The sequence below is a fragment of the Bufo bufo genome, chromosome 3 (genome assembly GCF_905171765.1).
Source record: "Bufo bufo chromosome 3, aBufBuf1.1, whole genome shotgun sequence".
NCBI classification, from domain to species: Eukaryota; Metazoa; Chordata; class Amphibia; order Anura; family Bufonidae; genus Bufo; species Bufo bufo.
The window spans coordinates 14,892,852-14,917,563 of NC_053391.1; the positions used below are offsets into that span (position 1 = coordinate 14,892,852).

The 24,712-nt window shown below is 45.6% G+C and overlaps 1 protein-coding gene across 1 annotated transcript in view; it reads right to left on the reverse strand.

Moving 5' to 3' along the window:
* Positions 1–335: 335 nt before the first annotated feature.
* The window catches only part of IGSF11 (immunoglobulin superfamily member 11), a 242,843-nt gene continuing 218,466 nt past the window's right edge, over positions 336–24,712 (reverse strand). The window contains exons 2-7 of the mRNA XM_040422905.1: positions 11,837–12,000; positions 10,785–10,992; positions 8,381–8,536; positions 6,414–6,536; positions 2,609–2,756; positions 336–2,305 (exon numbers count right to left, since the gene is read on the reverse strand). Of these exons, the coding sequence (XP_040278839.1) occupies positions 1,855–2,305; positions 2,609–2,756; positions 6,414–6,536; positions 8,381–8,536; positions 10,785–10,992; positions 11,837–12,000 (1,250 nt within the window). The 3' untranslated portion in view covers positions 336–1,854. The remainder of the gene's footprint in view (positions 2,306–2,608; positions 2,757–6,413; positions 6,537–8,380; positions 8,537–10,784; positions 10,993–11,836; positions 12,001–24,712) is intronic.

The following is a 24,712-nucleotide window of genomic DNA, read 5'->3' on the forward strand; positions in this document are numbered from 1 at the left end:
AGTGCCCATAAACATCTCCACCTGGGGAACAGAATAAGGATCCATTAGGTTCAGTTTTTACTTATCCAACCCAGAAGCATAGAGTAGCCCACTGAAATTACATGCACACTTGGTATGGTCGAGACATGTTTATGGCCAGTTTTAGATAACTAATGATCATGGGATACTATGAAAAAAATTCAAAAATATTCAGGATTTTGGTTGAGACTGGAAAGAAAAAATATGAAATCTATTATATAATATATATATATATATATAGAGAGAGAGAGAGAGAGGTATAGAACACTTGTAACCTGTGAATAAAGTTATTTGAACATTATAAAGTTTGGCTCTTGTGTACATAATACTGTAACTCTGCAGACATCAATTTTCAGGCACATAAACACTGGATATCCAGTATTTCGATCAAGAGTCCACTTGGGGTATACTTGGCGTTTTCCCCCCTTTTCGTTGCCACTTAGTTGGATTTGCAGCATAAGGAGATTCAACTGTTTCTGTGTTCGTCCACTGAATAATAGAGATATATGAAAGCTTCAGCCCTTCACTGGGTGAGAAGACAGGATTTGAAGGCTAACACTCAACGAGGAGGCTGGTTGACCCATTGGTGCTCATGGAGGACAATCACTAGAACGTGTTGCATTTGTTGAACCAAACACTTATTAATTCCTTGCCATTGCTTGTCATTAAATCACCCGAAACTCTGTACGGCTCCCTCTTCAACCTTCTGTAGACTACAGCAATTTCAAAAATTATTCCATACATCCTACTGCATGTTCAGCTCCCTCATCAACCTTCTGTAGACTACAGCAATTTCAAAAATTCTTCCATACATCCTACTGCATGTTCGTCTAAAGTGGACAACCCACGCTTCCTGAGAAATGGTGGAACTAAAAGTTCACCCATGGTCTCAATCGGAGCTGAAAGACCATGATAGGACATCTAGTTCTGCAACTTAAGAAATATCTGCAAACCAAGTCCATTCAAAAATAAACGCGTTAAGAACAAAAAAATAATAATGATGGGTTTTTCTGGGGGAAGAAAAGAAGTTGATACATTTGCCAAACACATTACAATGACCTAGTATTCGAAATTTGATACAATGATAACTACAGAGCCCCTAAAAAAATCAAATACTACGAAAAAAATTTTTTTTTTTATATATATTAAATTCAGTAAAAGAATGCAAAACAGGTTCAGTGTCTATAATCTCAAAATAGGAACAAATATTTGAGGGGAAAAAAATCTTGATCTTAGGAATCTTTCAGTAGGATCTTGAGGGATCTTTATGGTATGATGAAGTCTGTGTCATATTTAGTGGCGATGGTAGGTTCTTGCAATGTATCTACCTGTTGGATGTTCTTCCATGGAGGTGGGTATGAATAAAGTGCTGGAGGTATGTGGGATGGGGTGATTACTTCTTTAGCTGGTGATTTTTAGAGTGGTACAGAAGGGTGAGTTGGGTGGGGGGCTCCTTAGCACCGTCTTCAAAGAACAAGAGAACTAGTTGGATTCCAAGCAAGGTGAATGCTACAAAAATAAAGCCTTTAATGGGGCTTTGTGTGAGTGAGAGGAGCTGAACCAGAGTACGGGAGGCACATATGTTATCCTGTGTTGGAAGCCCCGGGGCTGTGCTTGGCACTACAAGGACGAGTTCTAATCTCGAGAAAACCGTCCACACTTCCCCTGTTTATTCCTTGTCTCAGGGTATGTCTGCTCTCACAAGAGCAAAGGACCGGCCTTTTCCAGTTGTAGATTGCCTGGATGAAAGGAAGGAACAGAGAAGCACACGTGATGTTCTTTCATCCCACATGCTAACACGACTCTTCTTTGCCCCAAGCTGACTTTATGCTCTGTCTATACTAGCGACCCAGCTCTACTCTGAGCTGGTATCATGACCGGTACAGCACCTATCCTCTCCAATGTGGCCTGGCTAACAGCATAAGACCTGGTTTGAGACGGCTTAGCTTTTCTGCCAACCGTACCGTTGCTTCTACCTCCAGTCTTTGGAGAAGGGGCTGTGTTAGCCGTCACCACCAATGTCTTTGGAGGACCTGTAGAAGGTTGTCCACCATTAGCATATGTTGGTCTTGGATGACCTGTAACTGAACGGGCGGAGGGTTGGCGGCAACCATTGCAGTTGTAATGGACGTAAGAACCGGTGTTGAAATTGGACTTGGAGTTACTCCAGTAGTGACCATTGTAGATGTTTGTGTTGGTGGACGTTAGTGTATCATGCTCAGAGGAGGAGGCATCAGGGTGAAAGACTTTGGTAGACAATGCGCACTTCGGAGGAAGATCGTCCTCTCTAGAAAGATAAGGAAAATTATATGAACAGCAGATATATGTTTGTTTATACCTCATCATAGATCATCTTCCCTTTTGATCATATATGCAATGCTTGGTAGACAAATTGTGGTTCTTAACTAGGAAGACCCAATATAAGTGTCCCATGGGCCAAATTCTCCATACACTTGTCGCCTTTATGCACACAATAGTGCAGACCCAACCTTATGATTGAGCTGACCATGCAAGATCATAAATATCATAATACTCAATGCAAACTGTATGGCAACGAAGACAATCCAATGATGCACCCCATCCATCATACCTTATCTCATTAGGCATTTCATCTTCCTCTTCCTTGTGCTTGTTCCTCCAGTAGAACAACCCAACAACTACCACGATTATGCAGATGGCCAGCACCAACACTCCCCCAGCGATGGCTCCAGCTATAAGACCCATGCTCTGGTGCTGAGCTGAGAACACAAGAGTGAGCATCGTTACCACAGTATTGGTATTATGACCAACCTACTACAACTCAAAATAATCATTTGTGACCCTCTAGATCACCAGGAATAGTGCAAACCACTAGACTAAGGGCCCATTAGACCATGAGATAGTAATTATTACTAAGCTACCAGACCACCAGGGCCCAGTCTGTGTCAGGTCATATTTATTTGTTAAGGCAGTAAGAATATTATTAACAACCTACATTATAGGTACTATAATCACATCACTAGACGAACAGGGATAGTGTTATCAAACCATTAGATGTAAGGTCATATTTAATAAATTGTTCTCAAGGTAAGTATATTGTCAACCCGCTTGATCAAGGATACTATAATCAAGCCACAAGACCAAAAGGGATCAAATTACAAGACCACCAGGACCCAGAACGTGTGAGGTCATATTTATTAAATTGTTAACACAGTCTTTTCAATGCAACATATTTCAAGTGCAACTCTTTAAGTGCACATACCGAATTATACCAGAATGTAATATTATGGATATGGAATCTACTTTGTCATCACTGACTACTGACCATCACCCAATTCTCCTCTCCAGGTTTGTGTGCATTAAACCTAACTGCTGCACCTAACTTTTCCAGAGTCGGATATTGTCCACACCCCTCATCTTTCCTTCTCATTCCCTGGTATGTCTGCATTGAACTATTAATGTCTCTTTCCCTGCTAGATTTATTGAGTATTTGTTTACATTGACTATTGTACCCCTGTATTTAGTCCTCCCTTGATTAGGGCAAATGTAGCCCCCTCCCCTCTTCACACCTGATTTAACACTGAGTGGTATAAATCTAAGTCCTTAGGTATTTCAGACCTTGGTCTTTTCAGTGCAACTCTTTAAGTGCGCATACCGAATTATACCAGCATTGAACCAGAAGGGGACCACAGGTGATTACAGAAATAGTTAATGCAAACAATGTTTCAATCTTTTTATCTTACTCTTCCCACTTTTCCACAACCTCCTGAAATACCCCCACATCCATTCACCCACCAAGGAACTATTCATCTATTCCTGCATCTTACCTTCTCATCTGACCGCTTGCACAAACCTGTTTGGCAACGTAAAACACTTCCTTCCTAAACACACACAGATACCTCCTGCCCTCTCTTATTCACACCTACTAACACTTTCTCTGCTTCTTCTTATTGCTGGTGATATCTCTCCAAATCCAGGCCCCCCTCAGCAAATCCCCACTATGACCTCTACTTCCTACTACAAATCTCCTCCTACAAATGTCTGCAACCCCTTAAACCTAATGACCATTCCTCTGACCCCTGCTCCTTTGGTTCCTCTTGCAGGAGCATTATGCAATGCACGCTTTGTCTGTAACAAGCTGTCCTACATTCATGACCTCTTCATCTCTCAAAAACTTTCCTTTCTGGGTCTCACAGAAACATGGCTGACACCCTCTGACACCTCCTCCCCTGCTGCACTCTCCTATAGAGGATTTCACTCACACTCCCCGCCCCGGCTGCAAACATGGTGGAGGAGTTGGTCTTCTCCTATCAGACACCTGCTCCTACAACCCAACTCCACTGCCACCCTCCATTATGGTCCCTTCATTTGAAGTACACTCTGTTCGCATCTACTCTCCCTTCAACCTCCAAGTAGCTGTCATTCGACTGAGACTGCCCTCACCAAAGTCACCAATGACCTACTAACAGCCAAAACCAAAAAACATTACTCTGTCCTCCTTCTCCTTGACCTGTCCTCAGCCTTTGACACTGTCGACCACTCCCTTCTGTTACAAACTCTCTCATCTTTTGGCATCACTGACCTGGCCCTCTCCTGGATCACATCATACCTCACAGACCGGACGTTTAGCGCTTCCCACTCCCGCACCACCTCCTCGTCTCATTCCCTCTCTGTTGGTGTCCCTGTCCTAGGACCCCTGCTCTTCTCTATCTACACTTTTGGCCTGGGACAGCTCATAGAGTCCCATGGCTTTTTTTAATATCACTTTTATGCTGACGGCAAATCTACCTCTCTGGTCCAGACATCACCACCTTATTATCCAGAATCCCACAATGCCTATCTTCCATATCCTCCTTCTTTTCCTCTCGCTTTCTAAAACTTAACAAGGATAAAACAGAATTCATCATCTTTCCCCCATCTTGCTCAACCCCCTCATCAGACCTATCACAATCAATGGCTGCACACTCTCCCCGGTCAACCAAGTCTGCTCCCTTGGAGTGACCTTGGATTCTGCCCTCTCCTTCCGACCGCACATCCAAGCCCTTTCCACCACCTGCCGCCTCGAACTCAAAAACATCTCCCGCATCCGCGCTTTCCTTAACTTTGAGTCTGTGAAGATGCTTGTACATGCCCTCATCATCTCCCACCTAGACTACTGCCACACTCTCCTCTGTGGCCTTCCATCTAGCACTCTCGAACCCCTCGAATCTGTCCTCAACTCTGCTGCCCGACTAATCCACCTCTCACCCTGTTACTCCTCTGCCTCTCCCCTCTGCCAATCCCTTTACTGGCTCCCCATTGCCCAGCGAATTCAGTTCAAAATACTAACAAATACATACAAGGCATCCACAACCTGTTCGCTCCCTACATCTCTGAGCTACTTTCCCGATACACCCCCACACGCAATCTCCGATTCCTCACAATACCTCCTTCTCTCCTCTTATCACCTCTTCCCACAATCGCCTCCAAAATTTCTCCCGTGCATCCCCCACACTCTGGAACTCGCTACCCCAACAAATCAGACTCTCACCCACAGTGGAATCCTTCAAAAGAAACCTGAAAACCCACCTCTTTAGACAAGCCTACAACCAGTGACCCTGCTGCCTCTATACCGCCATGACCAGCTTCACCCGCACCTACTGTGTCCTTCTCCCATACCATGTAGATTGTAAGCCCTCACGGGCAGGGCCCTCTCACCTTCTGTACCAGTTTGTAGCTCGTCTTGTTTATGCTTAGTCCAATATTATATTATGTATGTGCACCGCTTATCATATGTACAGCGCTATGGAATAAATGGCACTTTAATAATAAATAATAATGATATTATCAACCAGCTAGATCAGGAATATTATAATCAAAACCACTAGACCAACAGGGATAATATGTTCAGACTACTAGACCACCTGGACCTAGCAAGCTTAGGGTCATATTTATTAAATCGATAACACAATATGGAAATTATCAACCAGTTTAATCAAGGATACTATAATCTATAACACTATGATAGGACCACTAAACCACCAACTGTATAATTTATATGCCAACAAGGCCAGAGGAGATTTTTTCACTAGACCACAAGGAATATAGTTATCATATATAAGGCCAATGAGTACAACCTAGTACTACCCACTAAACCACCAAGTATATTTTAATATTTGGTAGGGAAATGAAAATCACACCACTAGACCAACTGGTATACGATGATCAGATCACTAGACCACTAACTGTATGTTTTATTAGCCCGCAAGAAGTTGTATTTATCCAAACAATTCTACCATTGACTATACAATTACAAGCCCCCTAGAGTAGACCACCAAGGATATTATTTATTAACCACTAGACTACCAGGACTATGGTTTATCCATGCTCGGATTTTAGCAGGGCCCAACAATAAAAAAACAAAAAAGAAAACTTACGAGCAACTACTTGCAGGTCTAGAAGGCAGGTTCGAGCACCCATGAGATTGGATGATACACACTGATATCGCCCTGAGGATGCAGTACTTATGTTCTTCAGTAAGATAGTACCTTGAAACTGGTCTGAAAGTGAAAGAAGGTATCAGAAAAGCTCTGATCTCCGACTGCAGAGACTGGAACAAATGTCAAGAACTTTCTGTGTGTATAAAAAAAAGGCGAAGTGACTATTTGGTCAAAGGCACACTGTCTGAAAGCTCAGAGAATTGCGGGTCTATAGCGTTTTAGATGGTAACATGTATTTTTAAGGTGGATTGGTGAGATGATTAAAATCACAGCCACTACTAGGTGGAAGAGCATATGTAGTCGTATGCATTTAGCTCCCCCTAGTGGCAGCTGCAGGCACTCACAATTGTATAACTTAAAGGGGTCGGCCCGGGTCTAACCCCCAGCAACCCTGCCGATCAGCTATGATGAGGAAGCAGCACAGGCGCGGCAACCCCCTTCTAACAGTTGATGGACAAAGGTGCCAGGAGTCAGACCCCCCACTAATCTGATATTGACGACCTACCCTGAGGCTAGTCAAGTAGAAAGCAGTTGGCACTCCGTCCTCTCTATGTGTCGAGGGTCCGGCTCCCATGTACATAGTTGAAGATAAGACCGGCACTCACTCGGATGCAATTTTTTTTCTTTATTGGTCACATATAAAGACACTTTTTGACGTGTTTCGGCTCGGGGAACGAGCCTTGCTCAGACAGGGGAGTGAGTGGCGGTCTTATCTTCAACTTCCCTGAGGCTAGGTCATCAATATTGCTCCACTGCAGAACCCCTTTAAGTCTATGACTGTATGAAGGGTAGCTAGAGATTTGGATATCTGTATCAAGGCTGTAGCCTGCTCACAGGTAACCGAGACGAGGGTGGGATGACTATAACAATATGGCGGCGGGATCAGTATGCGGACCCATATATCTGCACAGCACCTGTATACACAAAACGGTATAAAAATTATCAGCAAATGTGCACTGGAGCAAAAGTATACACGCCCTTCATAGATTACAAATATCAATGCAACGTATGAATTAAACACAACAACAAAAAGCTACAAACACAATTTTTTTCACGTGAGGTGGATACGTTTTTTCCCCCTCCTCAGATAATAAGCCTCCGTCGCACACGGCCGCTGACTTCAATCAATTAGAAAATAAAGGCGCCCTGAATTAATAAGCAATATTCTCCCCGCTCGCGCTGTATCTATCAGTGTATTGGAGACACTTAAATCATGAGGTCCAGTAGGAAACGAGTAACGACAACGCGAGTCATTACACGCCGGATCCCGCTGATGATTTATGATACAGGAAAACTCATTAATTTTATGCCTTGCAAGCTACGTCTCTGTCAGCAAATTCGAGACGAGGGACTGAGTGAGGGACTGAGTGAGGGACTGAGGGGTGATGCTAGAAAGACAAACACTATGGGGGGGTGCATACTTTTGCAACTTTATTTATTTTATTGCTGCAATGAATAGTGTTGAGCGAAATTGTGTTTTAAGTTCGGCGTCTAAAGTTCGGGTTCGGGTTATCGAAGTATCCCGTTATGGATTCCGCTACCATGGACCATAACTCCGGCAGACAATAATTTGGGGATTTTTTGATGAATGGATGGCTCCCAGCTCCTGGACAATCTGTTCCCTGTTTTTTGGCACAGAGTTCCCCTTTAAGGGCTTGTTCACATGACCGTGGTTTTGTTCCGCATCCGAGCCGCATTTTTTGTGGACTCATTCGCTTCAATGGGGCCGCAAAAGATGCGGATAGCACTCTGTGTGCTGTCCGCATCCGTTGCTCCGTTCCGTGGCCCAGCAAAAAAATTGCGGAAGGCACGCGGGTGGCATCCGTGTTTTGTGGATCCGCAATTTTCGGACCGCAAAACACGGCAGGGTGGTGTGAACAAGCCCCCTAAGTCTAATCACTCACCTTGTGTTACAGATGCAGGGAGGATGGGATTGTTATCGACTTTCTCCCATAAGTACGTGGGTCTGGGAATTCCTTCCTCCGAGCTGCAAGTCAGAGTGACATCACTCCCAATATCCAGGGATCCCTGAATGTTGCAGAGGGGTTCAGAGGGAGGCACTGGAGTAACGGCATAATAACAAGTGTTTATATCAGAAGAAAACAATGGATAGGCTGCATTCTGAGTGATGTCACTGTTCTCTAGTGAATGGATAGGCTGCATTCTCACTGATGTCACCGCTCTCTAGTGAATGGATAGGCTTCATTCTCTGTGATGTCACCGCTCTCTAGTGAAAGGATAGGCTGCACTCTCAGTGATGTCACTGCTCTCTAGTGAAAGGATAGGCTGCATTCTCAGTGATGTCACTGCTCTCTAATGTATGGATAGGCTGCATTCTCAGTGATGTCAGTGCTCTCTAGTGAATGGATAGGCTGCATTCTCAGTGATGTCACTGCTCTCTAATGTATGGATAGGCTGCATTCTCAGTGATGTCAGTGCTCTCTAGTGAATGGATAGGCTGCATTCTCAGTGATGTCACTGCTCTCTAGTGAATGGATAGGCTGCATTCTCAGTGATGTCACTTCTCTCTAGTGAAAGGATAGGCTGCATTCTCAATGATGTCACCGCTCTCTAGTGAATGGATAGACTGCATTCTCACTGATGTCACCGCTCTCTAGTGAATGGATAGGCTGCACTCTGAGTGATGTCACCTCTTTCTAGTAAATAGATAGGCTGCATTCTCAGTGATGTCACTGCTCTCTAGTGAATGGATAGGCTTCATTCTCTGTGATGTCACCGCTCTCTAGTGAAAGGATAGGCTGCATTCTCAGTGATGTCACTGCTCTCTAATGTATGGATAGGCTGCATTCTCAGTGATGTCACCGCTCTCTAGTGAATGGATAGGCTGCATTCTCTGTGATGTCACTGCTCTCTAGTGAATGGATAGGCTTCATTCTCTGTGATGTCACCGCTCTCTAGTGAAAGGATAGGCTGCATTCTCAGTGATGTCACTGCTCTCTAATGTATGGATAGGCTGCATTCTCAGTGATGTCAGTGCTCTCTAGTGAATGAGAAGGCTGCATTCTCAGTGATGTCAGTGCTCTCTAGTGAATGGATAGGCTGCACTCTCAGTGATGTCACTGCTCTCTAGTGAATGGATAGGCTGCATTCTCAGTGATGTCACTGCTCTCTAGTGAATGGATAGGCTGCATTCTCAGTGATGTCACTTCTCTCTAGTGAAAGGATAGGCTGCATTCTCAATGATGTCACCGCTCTCTAGTGAATGGATAGGCTGCATTCTCAGTGATGTCACTGCTGATCTCTAGTGAATGGATAGGCTGCATTCTCTGTGATGTCACCGCTCTCTAGTGAATGGATACTCTTCATTCTCAGTGATGTCACAGCTCTCTAGTGAATGAATAGGCTGCATTCTCAGTGATGTCACTGCTCTCTAGTGAATGGATAGGCTTCATTCTCTGTGATGTCACTGCTGTCTAGTAAATAGATAGGCTGCATTCTCAGTGATGTCACTGCTCTCTAGTGAATGGATAGGCTTCATTCTCTGTGATGTCACCGCTCTCTAGTGAAAGGATAGGCTGCATTCTCAGTGATGTCACTGCTCTCTAATGTATGGATAGGCTGCATTCTCAGTGATGTCACCGCTCTCTAGTGAATGGATAGGCTGCATTCTCTGTGATGTCACTGCTCTCTAGTGAATGGATAGGCTTCATTCTCTGTGATGTCACCGCTCTCTAGTGAAAGGATAGGCTGCATTCTCAGTGATGTCACTGCTCTCTAATGTATGGATAGGCTGCATTCTCAGTGATGTCAGTGCTCTCTAGTGAATGAGAAGGCTGCATTCTCAGTGATGTCAGTGCTCTCTAGTGAATGGATAGGCTGCACTCTCAGTGATGTCACTGCTCTCTAGTGAATGGATAGGCTGCATTCTCAGTGATGTCACTGCTCTCTAGTGAATGGATAGGCTGCATTCTCAGTGATGTCACTTCTCTCTAGTGAAAGGATAGGCTGCATTCTCAATGATGTCACCGCTCTCTAGTGAATGGATAGGCTGCATTCTCAGTGATGTCACTGCTGATCTCTAGTGAATGGATAGGCTGCATTCTCTGTGATGTCACCGCTCTCTAGTGAATGGATACTCTTCATTCTCAGTGATGTCACAGCTCTCTAGTGAATGAATAGGCTGCATTCTCAGTGATGTCACTGCTCTCTAGTGAATGGATAGGCTTCATTCTCTGTGATGTCACCGCTCTCTAGTGAATGAATAGGCTGCATGAGAAAATTCTGTTTACCACCCAGTCTGCTACACACCCTTACCTTATATACTTTACCCCAGTAACTGACACTCACCTAAAACGGTAAATCCCAGTACGCCAATGTTGCGCAGTGCTCGATCCGGGAAGTTGTTGACCATACACTGGTAGGTCCCTGTATCGGACAGCTGCGTGTTATTTATGTAGATTGAAGCGTTGGTGCTTGGCATGGTTTGCATAAAACCCACTCGTCCTTGGAACTGCGCCGCCGTCGTGAAGACCTGTCCGCCCTGATATATAATGATCTGGGGGAAGACAACCTTAGATTTATTATAGCGGTATCTATAGGGATGTTCTGCGCTATCTACACTGACCCCGCCCCCCCAGAACCTCGGGGGACGGCTCAGCACCTCAGCTATAGTGTAGAAGATATCATATAAAACTGGCGTATATCACTCTGTGTTTCACTTCATCACCATTTTCAAGATTTCTGCTTGCTGTCAGAGAATGGCAGCATTGTTGTTTGCGTCCAGAAGCTGAGAACCAATCGCGATCTAATAGTTCTCTTAGCTGAGGGTTTGTTACATTTGGATCCACTCTAGACAATTCCCTGTGAGCTAAAGACATCAGAAGCACAAGGCTCTCCTGCCCTGATGGGTTGTTACAATGTATCAGTGCAGGTAACATGTATCTTGTTAGTTCACAGAGAACACAGCCGTACCAAACCCTCAGCTGTAAAAAAAATATGTTATTCAAGAAGCACACAAAAATGTTCTCATTCACTGACAGCAAGCAGACATATGGGGGGGGAAAAACGGAGAAAGAAGACAAAAACAGAAAGTATATTAGAAAGTAACAGAAGCTTTACAGCGATTAACCCTCATATACTAGAAAAACACTTTAATACGACTTGTTTTCAAACTCCTCCATTCACACCCAAAGCTAAATCCAGAATTCTGCTGGTTTCCTGTGACCAGTGCATTGTGGGAACTCCCAATGTAATCACAGCGGCTAGAGATAACTCTAAGCTATGTCTATCACAGTCTTCTGCGTGCAGCTTTGGATGTGACTGGAGTAGAAAGTGTGATGTCATTCAAAAGCAGAACTAAAGATACTGTTATTAAAAATGGAGTTAACCCTTTACCGTACCTGTTCGGGTTGGTTGGCATTGGACAAAGGGGTGACGGTCCAGATGATGTTGAGGTTGGTGAGCGCCGCGCTGGTGGTGAAGGTGCATAAGAGCGCTGCGGACTGGCCTCGGGCGACCTGTATGTTATCCTTGTCCATCATCACCTGCAGGGCGGTCACGAAACCTGCAATGAAAGAATCCATTACTGGGACGGCGTCCCGCTAACCTTGCGCGCGGAGAATCTGCTCACAGCAGGCGCGGGCCTCCTCACATTACACAGCAGTCTATTATCCATATCAAATTACGCGGACGACCGGGATTACGGAATATCTCACGTAACGTTTGTCCTTGCTTCCGCGCCCAGTTTAAAGGGAAACTGCGGCAATATTTATCGCAAGCGTAGATACATGCATATGTACACAAAACATCCGGGAATGGCTGCAGATAATCAAGATCATCATGAGTAAATCTATAAAACGCGAATAAACAGTCTATATAATACGATGTGGCCACTGGGGGGCGATATTCCACTGGAATTTATGACATCCGACCCTTCGCAGACAGATTGTGGAGAACGGGGAGCTCTATGCCGAGGTTGGATTTGAACCCAGGACCCCAGCACTGCGAGACACCAGTTCAAACCCCGGCATCGCCCATCATAACGAAATCAAATAAAATAAGCAATCTATCTATAAACGCATGATCTGTACACGACACGTGGCCAAAAGTAAGTGCACCGCTTAGTAGTCGCATGGTCGCGCTGCAGAGCTCAGCGACTTTTTCCGTGGCGCTGTCCTAGGGGGCCGCCAGTCCGAAAAGTCAAGTTTTTTATTTTAATGCTTTAGATCAATGCCAGGCTGTCGGCTGTAAAGGCATCACTACTTGAGGAGCGAATCGTGCCCCCTGGATGCCAGGATAACCGTAGAGCCATTACTATTACAGGGGGTAAAGAGGCGACGCTCCCACCGGTACCGAAATGTGACGCCTTCCACTGGACACAATGGGTGCCATTAAATGTAACTTTACCTTTAGTGGAACTACAAGTTCCAGAAATCCCACTGATACACAAGTTATCAGTAATTAGGGAATAGATAAAAAAAAATAAAAAATGGAATGATTATATCCAGTAAATCTTTGCAGATGTAGCAGAGCTGAATTTGTGGTGTAACTGGTATGTGATCCCTCGTGCAGTGATCTGAACTATCCGGCGCTCAGCTCTGCTACATCTGTACACACACACTGCACATTACCACTCTGCAGAGAGGAACAATGGACTCAGGCCCGGGAGGCCACTCACTGTCCCTTCATGCTCCATAAAACCAGTACAGAGCCGCACAATGGAGCCAGCTGCTCCCAGCAGCAGTGTCAGCGGCTGGTGCCGCCAGGGCGCACAAAGCTGAGGCTCTACAAGACCCTGCGTGTCCTGGGTGGTACCGAGCCCGGGTATCTAAGCCTGTCGTATGTAATACTGACTGCTGAGCCATGTATCTAAGCCTATCGTATGTAATACTGACTGCCGAGCCATGTATCTAAGCCTATCGTATGTAATACTGACTGCAGAGCCATGTATCTAAGCCTATCATATGTAATACTGACTGCAGAGCCATGTATCTAAGCCTATCATATGTAATACTGACTGCTGAGCCCGGGTATCTAAGCCTATCTTATGTGATACAGACTGCTGAGCCATGTATCTAAGCCTATCATATGTAATACTGACTGCTGAGCCCGGGTATCTAAGCCTATCATATGTGATACTGACTGCAGAGCCATGTATCTAAGCCTATCGTATGTAATACTGACTGCAGAGCCATGTATCTAAGCCTATCATATGTAATACTGACTGCTGAGCCCGGGTATCTAAGCCTATCATATGTGATACAGACTGCTGAGCCATGTATCTAAGCCTATCATATGTGATACAGACTGCCAAGCCATGTATCTAAGCCTATCGTATGTAATACTGACTGCTGAGCCATGTATCTAAGCCTATCATATGTGATACAGACTGCCAAGCCATGTATCTAAGCCTATCGTATGTAATACTGACTGCTGAGCCATGTATCTAAGCCTATCATATGTAATACTGACTGCTGAGCCATGTATCTAAGCCTATCATATGTGATACAGACTGCCAAGCCATGTATCTAAGCCTATCGTATGTAATACTGACTGCCAAGCCATGTATCTAAGCCTATCGTATGTAATACTGACTGCCGAGTCCATGTATCTAAGCCTATCATATGTAATACTGACTGACGAGCCTGGGTATCTAAGCCTATCGTATGTAATACTGACTGCTGAGCCATGTATCTAAGCCTATCATATGTAATACTGACTGCCGAGCCATGTATCTAAGCCTATCATATGTAATACTGACTGCAGAGCCATGTATCTAAGCCTATCATATGTAATACTGACTGCAGAGCCATGTATCTAAGCCTATCATATGTAATACTGACTGCAGAGCCATGTATCTAAGCCTATCATATGTAATACTGACTGCAGAGCCATGTATCTAAGCCTATCATATGTAATACTGACTGCTGAGCCCGGGTATCTAAGCCTATCATATGTAATACTGACTGCAGAGCCATGTATCTAAGCCTATCATATGTAATACTGACTGCAGAGCCATGTATCTAAGCCTATCATATGTAATACTGACTGCAGAGCCATGTATCTAAGCCTATCATATGTAATACTGACTGCTGAGCCCGGGTATCTAAGCCTATCATATGTAATACTGACTGCAGAGCCATGTATCTAAGCCTATCGTATGTAATACTGACTGCAGAGCCATGTATCTAAGCCTATCGTATGTAATACTGACTGCAGAGCCATGTATCTAAGCCTATCATATGTAATACTGACTGCTGAGCCCGGGTATCTAAGCCTATCATATGTGATACAGACTGCTGAGCCATGTATCTAAGCCTATCATATGTGATACAGACTGCCAAGCCATGTATCTAAGCCTATCATATGTGATACAGACTGCTGAGCCATGTATCTAAGCCTATCATATGTGATACAGACTGCCAAGCCATGTATCTAAGCCTATCGTATGTAATACTGACTGCTGAGCCATGTATCTAAGCCTATCATATGTGATACTGACTGCCGAGTCCAGGTATCTAAGCCTATCATATGTAATACTGTCTTCTGCACCTTGTATCTAAGTCCCTGCTGTGTGATACTGACTGCTGGGCCATGTATCTAAGCCTATCGTATGTAATACTGACTGCTGAGCCCGGGTATCTAAGCCTATCATATGTGATACAGACTGCTGAGCCATGTATCTAAGCCTATCATATGTGATACAGACTGCCAAGCCATGTATCTAAGCCTATCGTATGTAATACTGACTGCCGAGTCCATGTATCTAAGCCTATCATATGTAATACTGACTGACGAGCCTGGGTATCTAAGCCTATCGTATGTAATACTGACTGCTGAGCCATGTATCTAAGCCTATCATATGTGATACTGACTGCAGAGCCATGTATCTAAGTCCCTGCTGTGTGATACTGACTGCAGCGCCATGTATCTAAGTCCCTGCTGTGTGATACTGACTGCAGCGCCATGTATCTAAGTCCTTGCTGTGTGATACTGACTGCAGCGCCATGTATCTAAGTCCCTGCTGTGTGATACTGACTGCAGCGCCATGTATCTAGTCCCGGAGTACCACATTCTCACAGAGTGGTTTTACAGTCAATGGTCGTTGTTCACACTTGGTCAATGAGGACAGAATACTCCGCCGGTGATGTGAGGACTTCCCTGGAGACCCCGCACTGCGCTGCACAGTATACAGGGCACCGGGGAGGTGCGGGGGCCACATGGATGTAAAGAGGATACAAAGTATCAACAGCAGTAATCTAGAAAAATCAATAATCACAGGATAGATGATAAATGTATGATCACTGCGGACCCCCATGTGCATTAGGGGCCACACTGCTCCTCACCCACATAAGTACTGCCAGAACCATGGGAATGGGTCTGAGCACGCGTGGCGGCATTATATGTAACCTCTATGTGACGGAAACAGCCGAACAAAGTCCAGTAGAGGTGGAATAGAGCAGCAAGCTAGGATAGATAGATACAGGCTCGGACTGGCCCACCGGGGAGGCGGGGGATTCCTCGGTGGGCCCCCAGTCTCCTGCGCCCGGAGATAAGACGGAGGAGTAATTATTTCTCTTGTTTATCGGGAGAGATAATTATTGTAGCCACTAGGTGGCAGTATGGCACAGTGATGCAGCCTCCTACTGGTGTACATTGTACAGGAGGCCCCGCAGTATCTTCTAGACTTCCTGGGCTGCTGGCAGTGAAGGAGGAGAGAACATGTCTGGCCATCCTCCTGCCCTCCCTGCTGTCAGATAACTGTGGCTGCTGGAGAGAAGGACTCCTCTGCGGGGCTGATTTCTCAGGTGTGTGACAGTAGTGAGCTGTAGGAGACTGTAAGGGGGAAATAGGGGGTTTGTTTATAGCAGACTCAGATCTGTGTATGTGTGCTGCTCTCTGCAGAGTTCAGAGTGGCACCGCTAATATTGCCTCTTCTCCAGGATACCCGCTATTACCCTGCCTCAGGGCATAACTATATGATTAGTGGGGTCCGATTCTGCGACCCCCCACTGATTCCCAGGAACGTGTGTGTAAGCACGGCCACCGCTGCTGGATTACATAGTGGTCAAAACCACGGATAAGTGCTGTGTATAATGTGATGGAAAGGAGGCAATATGGAGAATCACAATACATTAGTAAGTGCCTTGTAGTAACTTTCTCGTCATGATGAATGCCAATTGCTGAAGTGAGAGGACCCCTTTAACCCCTTTAAGGCATGAATGTCTTGGCGTGTGCATTGCGTGTTTCCTACGTGTGATTGGTGTGTGCTATATATGTTCTATGTATCAGTGGTGTATGTGCAGTATGTGACATGTGCATCAGTGGCATGTGAGCCACGTATAAGTGTCTTGTGTGCCACATGTGTCCAGTGAGTGATTGGCGTGTCTTCTGACTGACCCCTCAGGATACAATGTTTCCAGCACACAGTGGTCTTTTCTGACCCATCGTAAGGGGAAACCAGACTCCACATACAATGTCTCAGACTCAGATCCAACCAATCAAGGCCACTTCTCTTATTATTATTATTATTAGGGCCCGTTCCACTCGTGGCCCCCGCTGCCCTCTCCAGCGCCGGTTGCGTAGACTCCGTTGTGATAAACAGGGCAGAAGACGCTTGGCTTTGACACAGATACTTGTTGGCAGCAGGAGAAGCGGCACAATCTGTTCAGATGTTTTAAAGATGAAGTTCGCAGCCCCTCCGCCTCCGCCGCACTCGCCACCTGATTAAAATGCTTGTCGGCCCACAGCGGTTTCGCTAAAGGGGCCCCCAATTCTATTCCCACAACTTATTCTAATTTCGGAGATTTCTCCAGTGAAGTCTCCGCACCAGAAGATAAATGGACGACATCAAGAACAGCCGAACTCCCAAGCTTTACGGACTCCAAGAGCAAAACATTTATGTGGCGGCACAATAAATCCCCCACATAGAAATACAGAAAAACCAACAGCCCAGATGAAAAAGTAAAAAAAACAAAAAACAAATACCATATGTGAATATTCAAAAAGTTCTGCAAAAAGTTGGGAAATTAGCTCATTCCACCTGTTCTGCACTTTCTGCTTATCAGTTTACCTGCTGCCACAAGGGGGAGCTCTTGGCATACAGGCATATACAGCTCCCAGATAGTTTAATACTAGTTGTATAAATGCATATGCATTGAGCTCCCCCTAGTGGTGGCTACATGAACACTGAATTCTAATATTTAAGTCTGTGAACGCTCTGGGGGGACATTACAGAGACAGAAAACAAGGGAGGAGGAGAAGAAGGATGTGCAGGCGGAGTGAGGTTGTTAATCGAGGGTTATCCCCCATTACTCCTCCTCGTCTTGTGGTGACTCCGGCTCCCGTAAAATCTGCCTTTCACCGATCAATAATAATAGATATTTCCGTCAGACGTCAGCACTTCCCTGAGTGATACCGACTACACAGCAGGAACACGGCCATTAACTACATTAACAAAGGGGCTGTGCGCCTGACGCTGGGCATTGATTGCACACTGCCACCTCAGCACTGCTGCACCGGCGCGCCGCGTCATCTCTTAATGGAATCACAAGACTAATGAAGACACAATCGATGGAGATATTTTTATTTAACCCTTTTACCCCTCAAAAAGGGGCTTCACCCACCACGGTGGGCTTCTAACTCTGTTCTTCTCTGTTCCCATGGAGTACAGAGGTCGAAGTCACATCTGGGTCCTGGTGATGAGGGGCCAAAACGTCCCTGTGCCTCTTAAAGGGGTGTTACTGGGACCAAAATATTCATGACCTGTATGACTGTTGGTGTCAGTCGCGGCCCAAAGTTTACCCAGCTCGTCAGCACATCTGGCTGTGCTTTATACTGCAGCTCAGCCCCATTCTACTATTCAACCGCAGTCCAAAAGGGAAGTCTACTGTAAATACCGCCATCCACTGCTCCAATACTACCATACAATGACTGCATGACATAAAGGGAAGTCTACTGTAAATACCGCCATCCACTGCTGCCACACTACAATACAGTGACTGCATGACAGGAAGGGCAGCCTACTGTAAATACCGCCATACACTGCTCCCACACTACCATATAGTGACTGCATGACAGGAAGGCAAGTCTAATGTAAATACCGCCATCCACTGCTCCCACACTACAATACAGTGACTGCATGACAGGAAGGGAAGTCTACTGTAAATACCGCCATACACTGCTCCCACACTACCATACAATGACTGCATGACAGGAAGGCAAGTCTAATGTAAATACCGCCATCCACTGCTCCCACACTACCATACAGTGACTGCATGACAGGAAGGCAGCCTACTGTAAATACCGCCATCCACTGCTCCCACACTACCATACAGTGACTGCATGACAGGAAGGGCAGCCTATTCTAAATACCGCCATCCACTGCTCCCACACTACCATACAGTGACTGCATGACAGGAAGGCAGCCTACTATAAATACCGCCATCCACTGCTCCCACACTACCATACAGTGACTGCATGACAGGAAGGCAGCCTACTATAAATACCGCCATCCATGCTCCCACACTACAATACAGTGACTGCATGACAGGAAGGCAAGTCTAATGTAAATACCGCCATCCACTGCTGCCACACTACCATACAGTGACTGCATGACAGGAAGGCAAGTCTAATGTAAATACCGCCATCCACTGCTGCCACACTACCATATAGTGACTGCATGACAGGATGGGAAGTCTACTGTAAATACCGCCATCCATGCTCCTACACTACCATATAGTGACTGCATGACATGAAGGCAGCCTACTGTAAATACCGCCATCCACTGCTCCCACGCTACCATATAGTGACTGCATGACATGAAGGGAAGTCTACTGTAAATACCGCCATCTACTGCTCCCACACTACCATACAATGACTGCATGACAGGAAGGGCAGCCTACTGTAAATACCGCCATCCACTGCTCCCACACTACCATACAATGACTGCATGACAGGAAGGGCAGCCTACTGTAAATACCGCCATCCATGCTCCTACACTACCATACAGTGACTGCATGACAGGAAGGCAAGTCTAATGTAAATACCGCCATCCACTGCTCCCACGCTACCATATAGTGACTGCATGACATGAAGGGAAGTCTACTGTAAATACCGCCATCCATGCTCCTACACTACCATATAGTGACTGCATGACATGAAGGCAGCCTACTGTAAATACCGCCATCCACTGCTCCCACGCTACCATATAGTGACTGCATGACATGAAGGGAAGTCTACTGTAAATACCGCCATCTACTGCTCCCACACTACCATACAGTGACTGCATGACAGGAAGGCAAGTCTAATGTAAATACCGCCATCTACTGCTCCCACACTACCATACAATGACTGCATGACAGGAAGGGCAGCCTACTGTAAATACCGCCATCCACTGCTCCCACACTACAATACAATGACTGCATGACATGAAGGGAAGTCTACTGTAAATACCGCCATCCATGCTCCTACACTACCATACAGTGACTGCATGACAGGAAGGCAAGTCTAATGTAAATACCGCCATCCACTGCTCCCACACTACCATACAATGACTGCATGACATGAAGGGAAGTCTACTGTAAATACCGCCATCCATGCTCCTACACTACCATACAGTGACTGCATGACAGGAAGGCAAGTCTACTGTAAATACCGCCATCCATGCTCCTACACTACCATACAGTGACTGCATGACAGGAAGGCAAGTCTACTGTAAATACCGCCATCTACTGCTCCCACACTACCATACAGTGACTGCATGACTGCTTCATACATAAAAAAATATCACTGCTATATAACGTTATGATTGACGTTCTCACAAGCAATCTTAGACGCCCCCTATAGCAGATTAGCTCATGCTCCCTGAGCCCAGGGAGGGACCAGAAGACGTCACAATGTAGCGCATAGCTCTGGAGGTACCGGTTTTCATTGCGGAGACCCAGCTGTAGGGTGTCTTCCAGGCAATGCTCCATGGGAAGATTATGCAAATTAGTCCTCCTCCAATAGGTGCTTTCAAGGCTATTTAATGGGTCGCACCTTGATTTACAGGGTAGCTACCTACAGGTGGCGCTATAGAGATAGTTTTCTTCCTCTGAAGTGAGAAACCTTAAGGTTAGTGGCCCTTTAAGAACCAGTGTGAGCGGAGGTACCGCACAAGCTTCTAGCCTTGACTTCTTGACAAGATTCCCTTCTCCAGGTTATCGTGCTGGCTAATAAGTGTCCTCTCCCTGCAGGACAAGAGCCACAACCATCTGCCCGACCGCCTGTCACAGAGAACCGGGCAGGCAAGGCCCCCGCAGGTGCCAGCTGTACAGGGCCAAGGAATCCAAAAAACCAAAGATATTGTGCCGACCGAATAAAAAACAAAACAAAAAAAAAACCTGAAGAAAGAAAGAAAAAATATAACCTAAGCTTCCATCACGTAAACTTCACTATGACCTAAAAATACAACCTCACAATGGGGCAAACAAAAATAATAAAGAGAAGAAAAAAAAACATAAAAATGCACAACTGGACGAACTCAACCTGTTCTATGTCTAGTTAGAAATGCACAATAATTCCTGGTCCAAAAACATTTTCAAAAAGTTCAAAAATAAATTTCTAAATTTTAAAAGTATTTGCAAAAAAGGTCAAACAATTGGCAAAAAGTTAAAAAAATCTATTTCTGCTCAAAACTATTTTCAATAAGTTCAAAGATATTTTCAAAAGTTCAAAAACATTTCCAAAATGCTCAGAAGGTACAGTACCGTATTTGGAAAAAAGGTTAAAAAGTTCAAAAACCTTTAATAAAATTTCAAAAATATTTACAAAAAGCCCAGAATCATGTCCAATATGTGAAAAAACTTTTTTTTTTTAAAAAAGTTTAAAATAATTGTCAGAACGTTTGAAAACATTGTCAAAAAGTTCAGTAATAAATTTCAAAGTTCAAAACAATGTTTAAAACAATTTAGAACAAGTTCAAATGTTTGAAAAAAACTGTCTGAACGCTTTTAAAAAGACCAAAAACATTTTCAAAAAGTCCAAAAACATGTTCAATAAATTTAAAAGTATTGTCAAACGCTCAAAAACATTTTCAAAAAGTTCAAAAATATTTTGGATTAAAAAAAAATGGTCAGAACATTTTCAAGAAGTTCAAAAACATTTTGAACATTTAAAAAAATCTGGGAAAATGACGGCGCCCACTGCTCCTGAGGGGGTCCACTGAGCTGCTATGAGCACTTCCATCAATACAGATGGAAGCACTCATTGCTGGCATTTCACTTACGCAGTACCCCTCTGGTGGGCCCTCTGAGTCACATGAGGCCGGCTGCTGCAGAGACTCAGACACGCCGCCTCTTCACTCCGTTCAGCAGAGCAGCAGGTTACCTTACCAGCTTCAGACGGAGTTTGTCAGCGAGTCTGCACTGTGACTGTCTCTTCTCTGTGGGACGGGAGGGGGGGGGACTCTTCGAGCTGCTGCTGGATGCTGCTTCATGCTATTTACTGCTTCATTAAGCAGTTTACCTCCATGACACCTGCTCCCCATATCCTGTCCTATCTCATCCTCATGGAGCCCCTGCTGTCTCCTTTCTTCCCTAATGTATCCAGAGCTCCTTTTCCACCCTCCTATTTCCTGTGCCTGCCACTACTTCTTGTAAGAATCCACCTCAGAGCCCCTTCCACCTACTTGCTGTGTTCACCCCTCCTGTCCATCCAGGGCCCCGGGCCCCTGTCTCACTCCTCTGCCTCTCATTATGGTGGCGTATGAACCGCATTCACCATAAGGACATTCTAATGTCACAGAGTCATGTGACTATTTGTTTATGGAATCTGCAGGATACAAAAACGTGGAGTGCTGCCCATTTGTATACATCAAACCGATAGGAAAAACGTGATGTAAACCCACTGGAGGAGGGGGGGGGGGTGTACTAAAATTTTCTGTGGATCAAGTCTCACTGCTGCAGCGGGCCGGAGGAGAGAAGGAGCGCAGCGAACTGCGGTTAGTGAATGACAGGACCGCCGGCTCACCTGCGCTCCAGCAATGATAGGTATGTGAGGGGGCCACTGGGGCGGGGTCATTACACTATGAGGGCCCCTTACACAGTATAATGACCCCCAGTGCCCCCCATTTAGTATAATGATCCCCAATGACCCTCCATTCAGTATGATGACCACCAGAGCCCCCATTCAATATAATGACCCCTAGTGACCACTATACAGTATAATGACCCCCAGTGCCCCCTCCATACAGTATAACCCCCAGTCTGGGGGGCAATGTGGGGTCATTATACTGTGTGTGGGACCACTGGGGGTCATTATACTGTGTTTGGTGGCATTGGGGGGTCATTATACTGTGTGAAGGGCCACTAGTGGTCATTATACCGTGTGGGAGCCACAGGGGGTTCATGTAAATGTCAATTGTCTTCATCTGTCTTGCTGCTGTTGGTCCTCTTCAGCCATGACTTCATTACTTTTACAATCTCTCATCGCGGCCACAGAGAAGACCGAGCTGTCCTCTGATCTGATGCTACGTTTTACCTTCACGTTTCGCCCGTCAGACCCCTGACTCAGCAGCGATTCATTTAACATGGAATTTTCCAAAGATTTAGCGCCTATAAATGTTCTCGCTGCACATGGAGCAGATCTGATTATGAAGTTTGTCCAATAATGGGAATACATACATTTCATAAATTCAGTATCGACCATTGTGGTACGATCGATGGACCTTTGGTGGTAGAAGATGCTCCAACACCTCTCGGTTCACCCACAGTCACAATAACCGCCCCCTTCTGTGAGCGCACAGCATGGCTGGCCTTACACGTCACCACAGATCACCCCGCTCCCCAAATGTAGTACAACCGCCCCATCCTACGGGGCCTGAGGATCAGGCAAAATATCTGAAGAAGCCCCCATCCCACCAAGAAAACCTGGACCGCTTCACTGTGAGATGGAGGTAGATCCACACCACCTGATTGTGCTGACTGCTTTATAAGCCTGCCAAGACCCGTCCTGGAACGTGGGGAGTAGCCGCCCACCCAGCACTTTGACTACTCCCAGTAAAAGCCATCCCGGATCAGCTTTACAGCCATACTAAACAGCTTAAGTGTCAGACTGCAATCTGCAATAATGACACTTGAGAAAAACCGGCTCTTACCTCACCGAGGCCAGGAACCTCGGTGACACATACCAACAATCAATGACGGCCCCTTGTTCCTTCCTACATAGCTCCCCCCTTTGTTCAACCCTGAGGGGGTGGACACACATCAGTGTACCCGGGACAGGGCATCCGCATTTCCTAGCAACCAGCCTCCCCTGTGTTCCACCAAAAACTTTAAATTTTGCAAAGACAGAAACCACCGGGTGACCCGGCATCTGTCCTTGGCCTGGCTCATCCATTTGAGAGGGGAGTGGTCGGTCACCAGACAAAACTTTCTCCCCAACAAATAATAGCGGAGAGACTCGAGTTCCCACTTGATAGCCAGGCACTCTCTCTCCACTATACTATACCTGGTCTCAACTGGTGTGAGCTTCCGGCTGAGGAAGACAATGGGATGCTCCTCCCCGTTGACTTCCTGAGACAGTACAGCACCGAGTACTACTTCGGAGGCATCGGTCTGTACTATAAACTCCTTCTTGAAGTCGGGCGTCACCAAAACCGGGGACCCACACAGCGCCGACTTCAAAGCGGAGAAAGCCTTTTCCGCCTGCTCATTCCAGTGGACCATCACTGACTTGCGTCCTTTCAATAACCCTGCCAATGGTGCGGCCACTGTAGCAAAGTGGGGGACAAACCTCATATAGTACCCCACCATTACCAGGAATTACTTTTCTTTTCGAGTAGTGACAGGTCGGGGCCAATTCCGAATTGCCTCAATTTTGTTCACCTGAGGTTTGATAACTCTCCACCCAATTGCATACCCCAGGTACTTGGTCTCTTCTAACCCTATCAAACACTTTTTTGGGTTAGCGGTTAAGCCAGCCTTCCTAAGGGGGTCCACTACAGCCTGTACTTTAGGTAGGTGACTTTCCCAGTCGGTACTGTAGATAACGATATCTTCCAGGTACGCCGAAGCGTACTGACGATGTGGACCGAGTACAATGTCTAATAGCCTTTGAAACGTGGCGGGAGTGCCATGTAGACCAAATGGTAATACCTTGTACTGATACAGCCCCTCTGGCGAGATGAAATCCCTTTTTTCCTTGGCAGCCTCCGTCAAGGGTACCTGCCAGTACCCTTTGGTGAGGTCCAACACAGAAAAATATCGGGCTTGGCTTAACTTCCCAATAAGCTCATC